General features: G+C 36.2%; 1 protein-coding gene across 4 annotated transcripts in view; it reads right to left on the bottom strand.

Annotated features, from left to right (window-relative positions):
- Window positions 1-6,749, bottom strand: part of LOC125033331 (VWFA and cache domain-containing protein 1-like) — a 21,123-nt gene extending 14,374 nt beyond the window's left edge. For 2 of the 4 annotated variants that reach the window (XR_007115592.1, XM_047624734.1), the window contains exons 1-4: window positions 6,523-6,647; window positions 4,928-5,008; window positions 2,895-3,001; window positions 982-1,047 (exon numbers count right to left, since the gene is read on the bottom strand). Coding sequence is in view for 3 of the 4 variants with exons in the window: in XM_047624734.1 (XP_047480690.1) it covers window positions 982-1,047; window positions 2,895-3,001; window positions 4,928-5,003 (249 nt within the window). In the remaining variant the exon portion in view is untranslated. Of the gene's footprint in view, window positions 1-981; window positions 1,048-2,894; window positions 3,002-4,927; window positions 5,009-6,153; window positions 6,334-6,522 lie in introns of those variants that run through there. The other 2 variants (XM_047624735.1, XM_047624736.1) reach the window with 2 other exon arrangements.
- Window positions 6,750-15,000: the final 8,251 nt, after the last annotated feature.

The raw sequence follows: 15,000 nt of genomic DNA, 5'->3' as shown, positions 1-15,000 counted from the left end.
TACAATTTACATGACGAAGGTTAATAGAAAGGTTATAGAAAGCAGGTTATGAGATACAATTTACAGGACCCAGGTTCTAAGATGCAGATTTTAAGATACAGGTTACTCAGGTTATAAGATACAAGACGCAGGTTATAAGACACATGTTATAAAAAACAGGATTTAAAATACAGGTTACAGGCCTCAGGTTGTAAGATGCAAGTTATGAGATACAGGTTACAGGATATAGGTTTTAAGATGCAGGTTACAAGACGAAGGTTATTAGATACAGGTTATAGAAAGCAGGTTATAAGATACAATTTACAGGACTCGGGTTATAAGATGCAGATTTTAAGATACAGGTTACTCAGGTTATAAGATACATGTAATAAAAAAGCAGGATTTAGAATACAGGTTACAGGCCTCAGGTTGTAAGATAAAGGCAACAAGACGCAATTTACACGATGCAGGTTACAAAACGCAGGTTACAGGACTCAGTTTGTAAGATACAGGTTACAAGCAGGTTTTCAAATACAGGTTACAGGCCTCAGGTTGTAAGATGCAGGCTACAAGACACAGATACAGGTTACAAGACGCAGGTTATGAGATGCAGGCTACAAGGCGCAGGTTTTAAGATACAGGTTACAGGACGCAGTTTATAAGATACAGGTTACAAAAAACAGGTTATATGATACAGGTTGCAGGACGAAGGTTATAAGATACAGACTGTTGAACACTGATGATGTTGCATTGTTATTGTTTACACAGAACTTAAATGAAGCAATTTTACATCCGATAAGATAATCCAATAGAATTAGTTACGTTACGGTAGATTACACAAAATTTCTACAAAGAGAATATAAAACAATTCTACAAACAGATCATGCAAAATATATCCCCATCATGTGCATATTTTTTTCTTAAACATCCAGAATTTGATCTACAGCATGGCTTATTGATTAACGTCAATTGCGGGGAAAATGCCTTTTATCAGACACTTACCTTGTTCAGTGTCTCTCTCCCGTCGACCTCTCTGTTCTCCCAACGGAATTCCTTGTGTAAATACTCCTGCAGGAGAGAGGATTATTTAAGCATCCAGTCCACTCTGTTTAATTACGACGCTGAAACTATGTGAAGTTCATGTGCAAATTATTTTATGTATATGTAGACTGCACATAATAGAATAGGTGTGGGGGGATGGATGTGTGGTGTGTGTGTGTGTGTGTGTGTTTGTGTATGTATGTGTGTGTGTGTGTGTGTGTGTGTTTGTGTGTGTGTGTGTGTGTGTGTGTGTGTGTGTGTGTGTGTGTGTGCGCGCACTTATCAGGTAAAGTGTAATTATAATAATTGTATACTAACGAAAACAATAACGATGTTCCATATAAAACTCTGACAATTATCGGGCTGCATTAACACAGATACGCAGATATTACGTTTGGCTACTTTTATTACCTACTCGTGCAGGGGAAATTCCCTTAAATAGGGAATAGTAATAGACAGGAATTCTCTGGATTCGCGAGGTTACTAAGTTTGTAGTTCTGAGGAGAATTCCGTAATGTATAAATGACAAGCTGTATATAAACACGCACGTACACACAGACATGCGTACTAACAGTCACTCTCGTACGTTCATTCACTTATTCACTTATTCACTCATTCACTCACACACACACACACACACACACACACACACACACACACACACACACACACTTCTATATTTAAATACTTAACCAGTGTTTTATATATATATACATATATATATTTTTTTTTTTTTTTCTTTTACGTATAGTTTCCTACTTCACAGCTGGCCGCGGAAAACCAGCTCAAGTGACCAAAGATGTGCTATCATACTTTTTTTTATTTATCTCTCTATCTCTCTCTCTCTCTCTCCATTTTGGACCTTGCTAGTGTCTGAATAATCGAAAAAATTGACCTGAGACACTGTTAAAACTTAAAAATAGTAAACGATGTAATTCCTCAAATTAATCATATTCCAGATGTAAACAGCGGAGTAATACAAGAGAAAAAACATGCACTTCATAACATAATTCACAGCAAAGCTGAGCGTGTGAGAGTTGCTTGTAAAGTAAGTTATTCGTAAAATCGTTTCAATTGGTCTAGTTTTTAATGGCGCATCTAGAGAAAAAATATTTTAGGGATATGCTACGAAGAAAGGAAATGCCATAGTGGTTGCGTTTGCCTACCCTGAACTCACAAGGGGAAAGTCCTTGAACTCGGGTTATGGGGCAAAATTTACCTGGATCTTGAGTGTGTATATATAAGTGTGTGTGTGTTGTATGTACAGTAGCACTATTTATGTAAGCCATTAGACCAATAGACCACGTGGCTGTTTAACACGTGGCTCTAAGTCAAGTTGGAACCATCATTTCAGTGAGGGCTTAGATGACGATTATATGTGACCTCGTCTTTGTTACCATAAGTCACCGTGACCAGGTCACCACCAGTCTCCGGCCCCAAGACAACGTCTCGCGTGTTCCCTTTACTGTGTTGTAAGTCAAGCCGTAATACAACTATTACCGCCCTGATACACATATATACACGTATATATATATATATATATATATATATATATATATATATAATTATATATTATCTATATGTTTAGATAAATACATATATATATATATACATATATATGAATGTAAATATGTATGCATGCATGTATGTATGTATGTATGTATGTATGTATGTATGTATGTATGTATGTATGTATGTATGTATGTATGTATGTATGTATGTATGTATGTATGCATATATGTATGTATGCATGCATATATGTATGTATGCATATATGTATGTATGCATATATGTATGTATGTACGTATGTGCATAAATTCCTCTAGAATTTTAAGGAATCAATCTCTGAACGAACGCAGCCCGGACTTCCTCACCTGCAGCCGCTCCGCACCCAGTCGTCCATTAACGTTTTCCCTGAGGAAGCTCTCGACGCCCCACCACGTCAGGCCATTTGATGTCCCGGTGTTGGCGCTGCAAGTCGCTGTTGGGTTGGGGAAAGATGGGGTGGGGGGTGGGGGGTGGGGGGGGGTTAGCTGAGTAATCTGGTATGGGTTTTTTTTATGTATATTGTGTGTATGTGTTTAAATAGGTAGATACATAATGCAAGCACATACACGCTATATGTATGAATGGTAAAACACTCATCCGTGTAGATATTTTGGTAGAAATATCCACAATGCAATAACTAGATTTAGTTTTTGCAATGTGCTTTTTTTTTCTAACGCACTATATGTAAGTATGTATGTATGTGTATATATACACACATACACATATACACACACGCACATACACACACGCGCACGCACGCACGCACGCACGCACGCACGCACACACACACACACACACACACATGTGTGTATGTATGTATGTGTGTGTGTACATATATATATATAGATATATATATAGATATATATATATATATATATATATATATAGAGAGAGAGAGAGAGAGAGAGAGAGAGAGAGGGAGGGAGAGACAGAGGGAATGTACCAGATTCCCATCAATGTCGCAAGACCGCAAAAGTAAGCCTCCGTTTTCTGTGAATATTTGTACACTTATTGTTAAGAGGGACAATGCTTAATATTTTAAAGTGAAAGTGAACCCAGTGAAACATTAAACCTGGCCGCCTTTATAATCTTAGGCAAGCATATACATCACGGAATATCAGTTTTCACAATATATTGCTTAGCTGTTACCGTACAGAGCAAGATACAGATAAGCAGACTAACAGACAAATAGAGAGAAAGGCAGAGACAGACAGAGACGAAGACAAAGGGAGGCAGAATGAAAATAATAAAAGAGAACATAGCAACACATAAAATGCAAGAAATACTATAACATTAAGACAAACTACATGGAATACAACATAACACATACCACATGGAATACATCACAAGGCAAACAACATGAAATCAACAAGACCAACAAATACATAAACCAGACCGCATGGAACACAACATAAACCGAACCACATGAAATACAATACAAAATCACATAAAATACAACACAAAACAAACCACATAAAATGCAACACAAAACAAACCACATAAAATGCAACATAAACCAAACACACGAAATGCAACATAAACCAGACACACGAAATGCAACATAAACCAAACCACACGAAATGCAACATAAACCAGACACACGAAATGCAACATAAACCAGACACACGAAATGCAACATAAACCATACCACACGAAATGCAACATAAACCAGACACACGAAATGCAACATAAACTAGACACACGAAATGCAACATAAACCAAACCACACGAAATGCAACATAAACCAGACACACGAAATGCAACATAAACCAAACCACACGAAATGCAACATAAACCAGACACACGAAATGCAACATAAACCAGACACACGAAATGCAACATAAACCAGACACACGAAATGCAACATAAACCAGACACACGAAATGCAACATAAACCAGACACACGAAATGCAAAATAAAACCAGACACACGAAATGCAACCTAAACCAGACACACGAAATGCAACCTAAACCAGACACACGAAATGCAACATAAACCAGACACACGAAATGCAACATAAACCAAACACACGAAATGCAACATAAACCAAACCACACGAAATCTAACATAAACCAAACCACACGAAATGCAACATAAACCAAACCACACGAAATGCAACATAAACCAGACACACGAAATGTAACATAAACCAAACCACATGAAATGCAACATAAACCAAACCACACGACATACAACACAAAACAAACCACATAAAATGCAACATAAACCAAACCACACGAAACCCAACATGACAACAATGCGCATACCAACATGAATCAAACCAGCCCATTACATGTATGTGTGTGTGTACATATACATACACCTTGGGCCTGTTACTAACACGGAAGGGTCTACTCACCCAATATTAACGATGTTACGAAGACGACACCAAAGCTATGGGAGCTATGGGGAAAACTGCCTCTTGTTGCTCCCATATTTTCTATAAAAAAAAAAATATATATATATATATACATGTATATTAAATGGCTTAAATAGGTAGTAATTAAAGTCTAGAAACGTGATGATTATGGTGTTGATGGTGAAGGAGAGGGTGCTGAGGGTGATGGTGATGATGATGATGATTACTTTTTATCATTATTATTATTGTTATTGTTATTATTATTATTATTATTATTATTATTATTATTATTATTATTATTATTGTTATTATTATTATTATTATTATTATTATTATTATCATTATTATTATTATCATTATTATTGTTATTTTTATTATTATTACTATTATCATTATCATTATCATTATTGCCGTTGTTGTTGTTATAATTATCATTTACTAATATTATTATTATTATTATTATTATTACTACTACTACTACTACTATTATTATCATTATTATTGTTATCATTATCATAATTGTTATTATTACTGTTGTTGTTTTGTTGTTGTTGTTATAACTATTATTACTAATGTTATTATTAGTATTACTATAATTATTATCATAATAATTGATAGAAATGATGTTAACGAAACTGTTGATAATTAATATAATATAATTTTTCTAGTAACAATAACGGAAAGTTAATGACCGTGCCAAGGTCAATAATAATAATAATAATGACAATGATAACAATCAATACTGTAATGGGAATTAATATACTAAATAAGACCACTGTAAGATAAATTATAATAATAATAACATATCGATAGTGTTATTTTACGCGTAAAGGAACGTTTTCAAAAAGTGAAATCAGTTGATGCGCAAAAGTTTTCCTACTGTGGTGTTAGTGTGTGCGTGTAAGGGAGGGAGGGAGGGAGGGAGGGAGGGAGGGAGGGAGGGAGGGAGAGAGAGAGAGAGAGAGAGAGAGAGAGAGAGAGAGAGAGAGAGAGAGAGAGAGAGAGAGAGAGAGAGAGAGAGAGAGAGAGAGAGAGAGAGAGAGAGAGAGAAATATGTGTGTGTAAGAAAGAGAGAAAGACAAACAGACAGACAGAGAAACAGACAGACAGACAGACAGAGAAACAGGCAGACAAACAAACAGAGAGACAGACAGGCACACACACAGTGAGACAGACAGACACACAAACAGAGAGACAGATAGACAGACAAACAGAGATAGACTAACTGGCTGACTGATAGTCCCTTCTATCTTCATTTCTAACCACCAAGTGTTCTTCTTTCTAACATCATTACTTCGTCATTCACTTTATCCATCCAACTCGAGAAACATCACTCGATTCCCTAACATTCCAACGTCTTATAAAACGCAACACAAGGCAAGGGAAATGTGCTTTCGGTGTCGTGTGACGCGGGACACTAAGATCCGGTCATGGCATGTGACTCGATAACAAGTTGACGACAGCGCAAGACACGACAGAAAAGGAAAAAAAAAAAAAACGGTTCTCATGTCATTTAGAAATATATCACAACGTAAGAAATAAAGTATCGAAGTTATGTGCGAATCCACCGAGAGATGAAGTTAGTAAGTACTCACACTCTCCGACGGAAGATGACACCTTTGCAACAGCATCCCCAATAAGAGTCGTAGGGAGACGTTGGTTAGGCGCGGCGGCTAGAATGCGAATGAGTCCTTACCTTGGCGAATAGGGTTCTTCCCCGTCCTGTCAGCCAGAGCCTCCTCCTCCTCCTCCTCTCCCTCCTCCTTCTCCTCCGCCTAATCTTCATCCTCATCCTAGTTCTCCTACTTCTTCTCATCTGTCATCATTATAACTGATATCATTATAACATACACACACAGATATACACGTATATGCATATAGATAGATAGATAGATAGATAGATAAATGCGGTAGTATCTCAATATTTAAAAAATCGCCATCCGATATTTATATACGTAAATAAAGAAACACGCAAAGCGATCGGCATTTTGCACGCGACGGCCGGCAGGGGGATAAGGGTCGCGCGGGTGTTTTAATACGTCATAAGGTGACGCACATGCGGAAAAGATTTGTAACTACGCACGATCGCAGCGGTGAGGTACCTTTAAACTAGGTAGAGAGAGAGAGAGAGAGAGAGAGAGAGAGAGAGAGAGAGAGAGAGAGAGGGGGGGGGGGGGAGAATTGATTACATCATCCATTATTGGCGCAATTGTATCCCCTGAAAGATTAAGAACCGGGCTCTAATAACCCTTCCCAACATAAACAAAATATATGTATGTATATACATACTTATATATATACATATATATACTTATATATACATATATATACATATATTTATACACATATACATATATATACATATATTTATACACATACATATATATTCATACATATATATATACATACATATATATACATACATATATATATATATATATATATATATATATATATATATATATATATATATGGTCACAATTTAATATACAGTTGTACATTATTGGCTGGTCCCGCTGGTGGGTAAATAGCAAAGTCACCCCTCAATGTACATGAGGTTTCTGTAGTGGCATCAACAACGGAATTGTGCAACGGCTACAAGTGGCGAAACCTTACTTATTCGACATTGAATGGCACATATTACTTCGCGGATATGTTTATAACAATAAAACAGTGCAAAAGGGAGAAGAAAGTAGAGTGCCCGGAGAGAACATCACGTGTAGGATTGCGGACGGTGGAAAAAAACCGCTTACTCGATAAACGATTACGCCGGCACCTTCCTTCAAGGCACACGTTTGTCACCATCAATAATCTTAATTTTCGTTAACTACTGGGTCCAAAAATTCTGGAACCACAAGACGACCACCACCTGTCAAATATAACCGAGGCAGACTCCTTAAGCAAGTGTGGGTGTTTGGCGGAATTGAGAGACAGCCCAAAAACAAATTGATTGTGCCCCTGTTAGATGTAGACGATCGGAGTGCTGAAACGCTCGTCCCTTTAATAAAGAAATATATTTTACAATCGAGAACCATTATTAGTGACAGCTAAGCAGCTTATCGCTCATTAAAAGATCACGCGTATTTCGACAGTGTCACAAATCACTCTGAAAATTTTGTGGAACCCAAGGACTCGACTGTCCACACGCAGACGATAGAGCGACTGTGAAGGGACTTTAAAGAATGGACCGAGAGTCCTGGCACGCGGGATGAATATCTTACTTATTACTTTTCTCGCTACGTATTTATCAGAGAATACGAATAAAGTGCACTCCACATTTTATTTATGTATTTATTTCTTGTACTGAAGCTGCCCGGCTGTATCCACCACAAGGTGAGAGGAAGAGGGAGTTAACCCCTGGCCCAGACCCACTTAAGGAGGCAGACAGCTCTAATACGAGCGACAACGATTAAAGTAAGATTAAGATTAAGAGGCATGTATTGTGTATCCGCGGTATTTCATATTTTTTTCAGGTGCGATATTCCCATGAGATTTATATTAAAATACTGATACTGAATGTACGATAAATTTCTGGTGTTTATAGTAAGCATAGTAAGCATACTATCTGCCTAAAATAATTAATTATTAAGTAATTAATGCGTGCAGGATACATGGGAAGTAATGCATATCGTAAGGTATAGTTAGGTACCACTACGGACATTGATATATCGAATGTAGTTAAAGAAAATGACGCGTATATTTTACATACCTGAAACGCCAACAAGCGGTATTGGCAATTACAAGAAAAAAAAAAAAAAATATATATATATATATGTAGCCAATCAGATTCAGAAAATGAGGTCATATGTCTCTGACCAATCATAACTCGAATACTGTGTGAAAGATTCACTGTAAAAAGTGCTTGATACGGCCCAAGTTTGTTTTCTTAAGAATTACAGGTCAGTTGACTCCAAAATGACAGTGCCCCGTGTTAATGCACAGATTTTATCGGTAATTTTACGATGTTTTGCCGCTCAAAGGGACGAGTTTACGGGAAGAATGGTAAGAATTTGTAATAATATACTTTATAAATGTTGATGCTACAATGTATAAATGCCAGATTCAGATCGTTTTCGGATCACGTCCACGGCTAACGGAAAAAAATGCGCAAGCAACCGGGGGAAGGGAAGTTGCTTATCTCAAAAACGTTAATAGTTTAACGATATAATATGTATAAGCAATGTAATAAAATGAAAATAATGAGAGCGTCTTCCTGCGCCATTAAGCGCCGAATGTCCTTTGTAAATGCCTATATTTCGAACTGCCATGCCTTTCGATGCTCTGGCGAAGACAAACTATTCTAAGCAATTGCATGATCATTATCAACATTAAGGATGGACTTGACATTGGTTAATTTCCAAAACGTAACAAATATTTGTGGCGGAAAAAAAACGCAACTTTATTTGGTTACCCCCTAATTTATTTTGTTTTCTGTAAATGATATAAGATTTTGTTTTCTGTAAATAATTTGCGATTTTGTTTTCTGTAAATAATTTGCGATTTTGTTTTCTGTAAATAATTTGCGATTTTGTTTTCTGTAAATAATTTGCGATTTTGTTTTCTGTAAATAATTTGCGATTATTTGGAAACAACACGACCCACACTTTTGACAACACAGATGGAGGTTGGTTTTGTGTTAATGAATCTCCAAAGAATTATTCATACATATATGTTTTTGTTTACTTAATATTTAAACGGAGTAAATGAAATGTACGTGAACGACAAAAGGCTCGACGATTTATGTTGCGTAGAGTACAGATTGAAAGTACATTGTTAGTTTTCCTATATTCACGCATTTATTAGCTATTGATCGATCACTTATAAAATAAATCAATAATCTTGCTCCAGGAGTGAAAGGTGGTTCTCGAGTACAACATGAAGCATTGCTAAGAAATATATATAATTTACTATATTTATTGTTAGTTCATGTTGTTCATAATCATCCCTTTTCTAGGAAAACTTTCCGTGTATGACAACCAGGATTACAGTAAATAAATAAATAAATAAATAAATAAAAGTGCATGGACTGGTTACTTTGACGACAACTAAGACCCATTTCAACTATGGCAAAAGGTCCGCAAATCGAAAATAAAGGAGATACAGAACAGGCAAGAGAGAAGATTCCCATCCATATTCATCTTGCGAGGACCAAGACATGTTACGCGTGACTCATTATTTGCGATCTGTCAAGTACGTGCTTGTGAGAACGACGTTTTTTTCATTATCAACGCCAGTTTTTTTTTTTTTTTTTTTTTTTTTTTTGCGAATTCATGTATATAATGTGTTCTTGTATTTTTATTTCACTTCTTTTATGTATTTTGGTCGTTATTTGCACTATTCTGTACAATAACCTTTTGCCAGCGGGAGATTTGACAGGCCGCGCGATGCCATTCGTTCAGAGAAATGTTTATTTTTATGCGTGTTGCGTCGATTTCTGGTCATTTTCAAAGCCATACAGTGGATATACAGAACAAATGGACATTAGTATTTATCTCAGCCTGATATTTGAGCCATTCAAGTGCCGCAAATGCCGAAAAAGTGATTGGAAACCATGCAATTCTGACCATAGCTGGTAGCGAAGAAAAGTTCGGTGTTACGCTATATAAAGGTATGTGGTTTTACCCTGTGGGTCCAGAGGGCTTAGCCTTCTGTCTAGGGAATATATTGATCGTATTTTCTTAAAGCCACCAGGCGTAGCCCCCCTAGCTATGCGTATAATTTACTATGGGGGTCCAAAATGCAGACCACCCTTGCTAGGCCTATATGTTACCACGGGGGTCCAGGGCTGTATATATTACCACGGGGAATGTAGATCGGAGTGTGTAAATCCCACAGGGCTAAGGTTAGGTTGATTTATTGGTTTGGGCGCATTGTACGATTACCACGGGGATCTGGATTTTTTTAAAAAACAGAACGATGATTCCCGTAGAGTTCTCCCCCCCCCCCCCCCCGGAATTTGGCGCGTCGGTCCGTAGACTTTCAAAGATTGTGTGGACGTCAGTAGAGTTTCATCGGCCGATTTTAACCCAATGTCAGCGGGTTTATTTACTGTCCCCTTTAAATTTTAGTGAGTATTGTTACATGCAGATGACTCCACGTGTGTTCTCAGCAGCAGCCCTAGTGACCGATCTCGATTTCCCCATTCCTTGAATTGGCGGGAAAATGCGTTTTTCTTTCCAATACTTCTATTATTGACATGGTTATCATTCTTTTTGATATGTTGATTATTAAATAGTTATTTAAATATTAATAACATCAAAACAAGAAAATAATAGAAGTGAGGCTTTCAGAAATGAAGGAAAAGGGTAAACAGGTGAGATAACTAAGAGTAATAGCTGACTCCTTGGTGCCTATGCACTTGTAGAGCCATCTATATGTTTAGACAATTGATAATCTTCTTATTACAGTGGGCATGGAATTGTAGTCTTGCCACCTGCTGACATTGGCTTAAGCATTTTTTGTGCTTGTCTTACATATTTCTGTTCTTTATTCTTATTTCAGTCTGTTTTATTCCATAATTTCTCTGGTCTACTTCATGCCCTCCCCTGCTATCGGGACCTATCTATCACATCAAGATTGTCGGCTGGAGAATGCGACGGAAATGATCATCAGATTCTTTCTCATCACACGAGGACAAATCGGATGATATAAATATTGTCAGGCAAAACCCGATTGTCATAGTCGGAAAATTAACTATTTTCTTTCATCGTACATATTAATTAAGAAATCGAATCAAAATATCTTCAGCTTTTTCAGCCACATGTTCTGGGAGACTTACACTTCACTTATTTCTTGAACCGCCCATTTGCGATGGAAAACGACAACAGATTCACACATATTACAGCGTTAATAATTTGAACAAAATGTAATATTTGCAAAATATACCACTATATATATATATATATATATATATATATATATATATATAGATACATATATATCTGTATATGTATATGTATATTTGGAGAAAAGATAGGCCAAATGGAAATGGAGGGAGGAGGGTAGCAATATTAACAAGGAATGGAACTATTACAAAGGAGATAGAGATCCAGCAAGACCCCAAAGTAGAACTAAAGGCAATTGAGGTAGAGAAAAACGGAGTAAATATAATAATAACCACAGTGTACATGCCACCTCATACATCGGTGTGGTCACAAGAAAATGACCAAAAACTTATTCGAGAAATGTTATAGAGCCTGGAAGAAGTGCCAGAACTTTCGGAAACTAATGCAAAATAAATTCATGTACCAGGGGATTTTAATAGCTAAATCGAGTGGGAAAGTTTCGATCCCAGAGCCCAGCCAGATTCGTGGAATGCAAAATTACGAGAAATTATAAATATTTTTTTTTTTTTTAGAATGTAACAGGCCACATCAGGATAAGAGGGCAAGACAAACCTTCTATTCTTAACTTAATGTTTACAAAGCATAAAGATGACATTGAGAACATGGAGTACTGCCCTCTTCTAGGAAAAAGTGATCATGTAGTAAAGTTGAAATACTGTCTTCTACAGGAAAAACTCATCATAAGTAAAGAAAGAAAAGGAAATTGCAATTACAAGAGAGGTAATTATAGAAACCTTAAGGATTTCTTTGATAGCATAAAGTGGGAAACCCTCCTGAACGAAGAGAACCTTGATATGCTTTCTAAATTTGCAAAGTCTATGAACAAGAAGTAGAAAACAAATGTATCAGGATTCAAAACTGAAGCAAGAATGACCAAAAGTGGTTCAGTCATGAAAGCAAGAAAAAGAGAAAACAAACGGCTCCTTTGGAGAAGGTTCAGAAGACATAGATCTCAGGCACCGTATGAAAGGTATGAGTAGGAAGAAATGAGTATACCCAATTATGAGGGTGGCAAAATTGGACTATGAAAAGGATATAATCAATAAATGTACAACCAAAACTTCTTTAACTACATAAATAGTAAAACTAAATGTAGGGATCAAATTAGCGCCATCAAAGACAACATCGTTTACACTAAGGGAGAGGAATATGTGAAATCCTTAATGAGAATTTTCAGTCAGTGTTTGTTTAGGACCCTTACTTTGAAATGGCAAGTACGTAAACGTAAATCAGAATATCGAAAATATCACACTCGAAAAAAAAACAAACGAAATAAAAGGCCTACTGAAAGGATTAGACAGGACTAAAGCACAGGGACCAGATGAGATATTTAACTGGATTCTGAGGGAATGTCCCGAATAATTCAGTGAGACGCGAAAAACTACTAAAAGATTGGAAACTTGCCAATGTTACACCTTTATACAAGAACGGCGACAAACAAAAACTAGTGAAGTATGCAAGCTGTTAGAAAGGATAATTAAGAAACAGTGGGTCGAAGCACTTGAAAATCACGTTATGATATCAAATAAACAGTTTGGTTTTAGGGAAGAAAGGCCACGCATAGCGAATCTCCTCTGTTTCTATGATAGAGTTTCTGAAACATTACAAGAAAGAGACGGCTGGGTGGATTGTATATACTTAGACTTTAAGAAGGCATCTGCTAAGGTCTCATAGTTTACTAATAAATTATTTAGGGTCAAACATAAGACCAGGTAGTTATCTGAATATGGCTGCAGACGACGCGAAATTGCAAAAAAGGATAATATACGATGTCTCATGCCAATGCCTTCAAAGTGACATCGAGAACTTATTTATTTGGAGTTGTATATGGAAAATGGAATGTTACACCTGTAAATGCTATGTAGTCAGATTTGGAGAAAGTACAAATCGTCCACTATACCAATAAAAATTAGGAGACGTAATGTTAAACTAAGCAGATGAAAAAAAGACCTTGGAATAATCATAAACATGAAGCTAAGCCCAAATGAACATATAAATGACAAGGTTCAGAAAATGCTGGGGCTGATTGCCATCATGAAGAGGGCATTCGTGTATATGGACGAGTCCACACTTAAAAAAGAATATAGTTAAACTAGAAAGAGTTCAAAGAGCAGCCACAAGACGGGCACCTGCTCTAAGAGATATGAGCTACGAAGAAAGACTACAGGAAATAGGCCTTACTCCTTTGGAAGAAAGAAGAAAAACTGGTGACATGATAATGAAGTTAGACAAAGATAACTATAATTTTGAACACAAACGGGACGAGAGGACACAGCAAAAAGTTGAAAGTAAAACGAAGTTGTTTCCCAAACAAAACTATCTAAACATCGAACAATCTCGCAAATAAAGTTATGTGTGCCAAAAGTGGGCATCAATTTAAAAAGTTGTATGATCTAAATATAGCAAACGGGACCATCTGAGCTTAGCTCTTCTCCAGTATTGAAACAACTAGGTAAGAACACACACACACACACATACAAACACATGCGCACATGCATACACGTTCGCACGCACACACACACATACATACATATATGTCTACATCTATCTGTCTATTTGTGTGTGTGTGTGTGTGTATATATATATATATATATATATATATATATATATTTATATGTATGTGTGTGTGTGTGTGTATATGTCGTTATATATATATATATATATATATATATATATATATATATGCGGATATACATATACATATATGCGGATATACATATACATATATTAATATTGATATATATGTATGTATTAATATATACATGTATATATATATCCATCTATCTATCGATATATATATACATATATATACATACATGTGTGTGTGTGTGGGTGAATATGTGCATATATGTGTGTGTGTGTGTGAGTGTGTGTGTGTGTGTATTCATATAGATGTATATATTAGTATAACAATATTTATATATATCTATATAAATCAATATAAATATAAATATATTTTGTATGTATATACATATACATATATACATATGTATATATGTGTGTGTATGATTGTTTGTGAATATATATATATATATACATTGATTTACCCAATATATGCAAATCCGTCTGTATACATTGCGCACACGGATTTGCATATATTGGTAAATCAAGCTTAGATATGGCAGTGAATGAATCTATCGTAGATACGATGGTGGGTTGAGAACCACCAACAATGATTACCTAGTCAAATACTCCTATAGGGAAAGATCATGGGTCAGCCACCCCTGT

This window comes from Penaeus chinensis, chromosome 16 (genome assembly GCF_019202785.1).
Source record: "Penaeus chinensis breed Huanghai No. 1 chromosome 16, ASM1920278v2, whole genome shotgun sequence".
Classification (NCBI taxonomy): domain Eukaryota; kingdom Metazoa; phylum Arthropoda; class Malacostraca; order Decapoda; family Penaeidae; genus Penaeus; species Penaeus chinensis.
The sequence above is the reverse complement of the archived record's forward strand: the minus strand, read 5'-3'. Positions and strand labels throughout refer to the sequence as shown.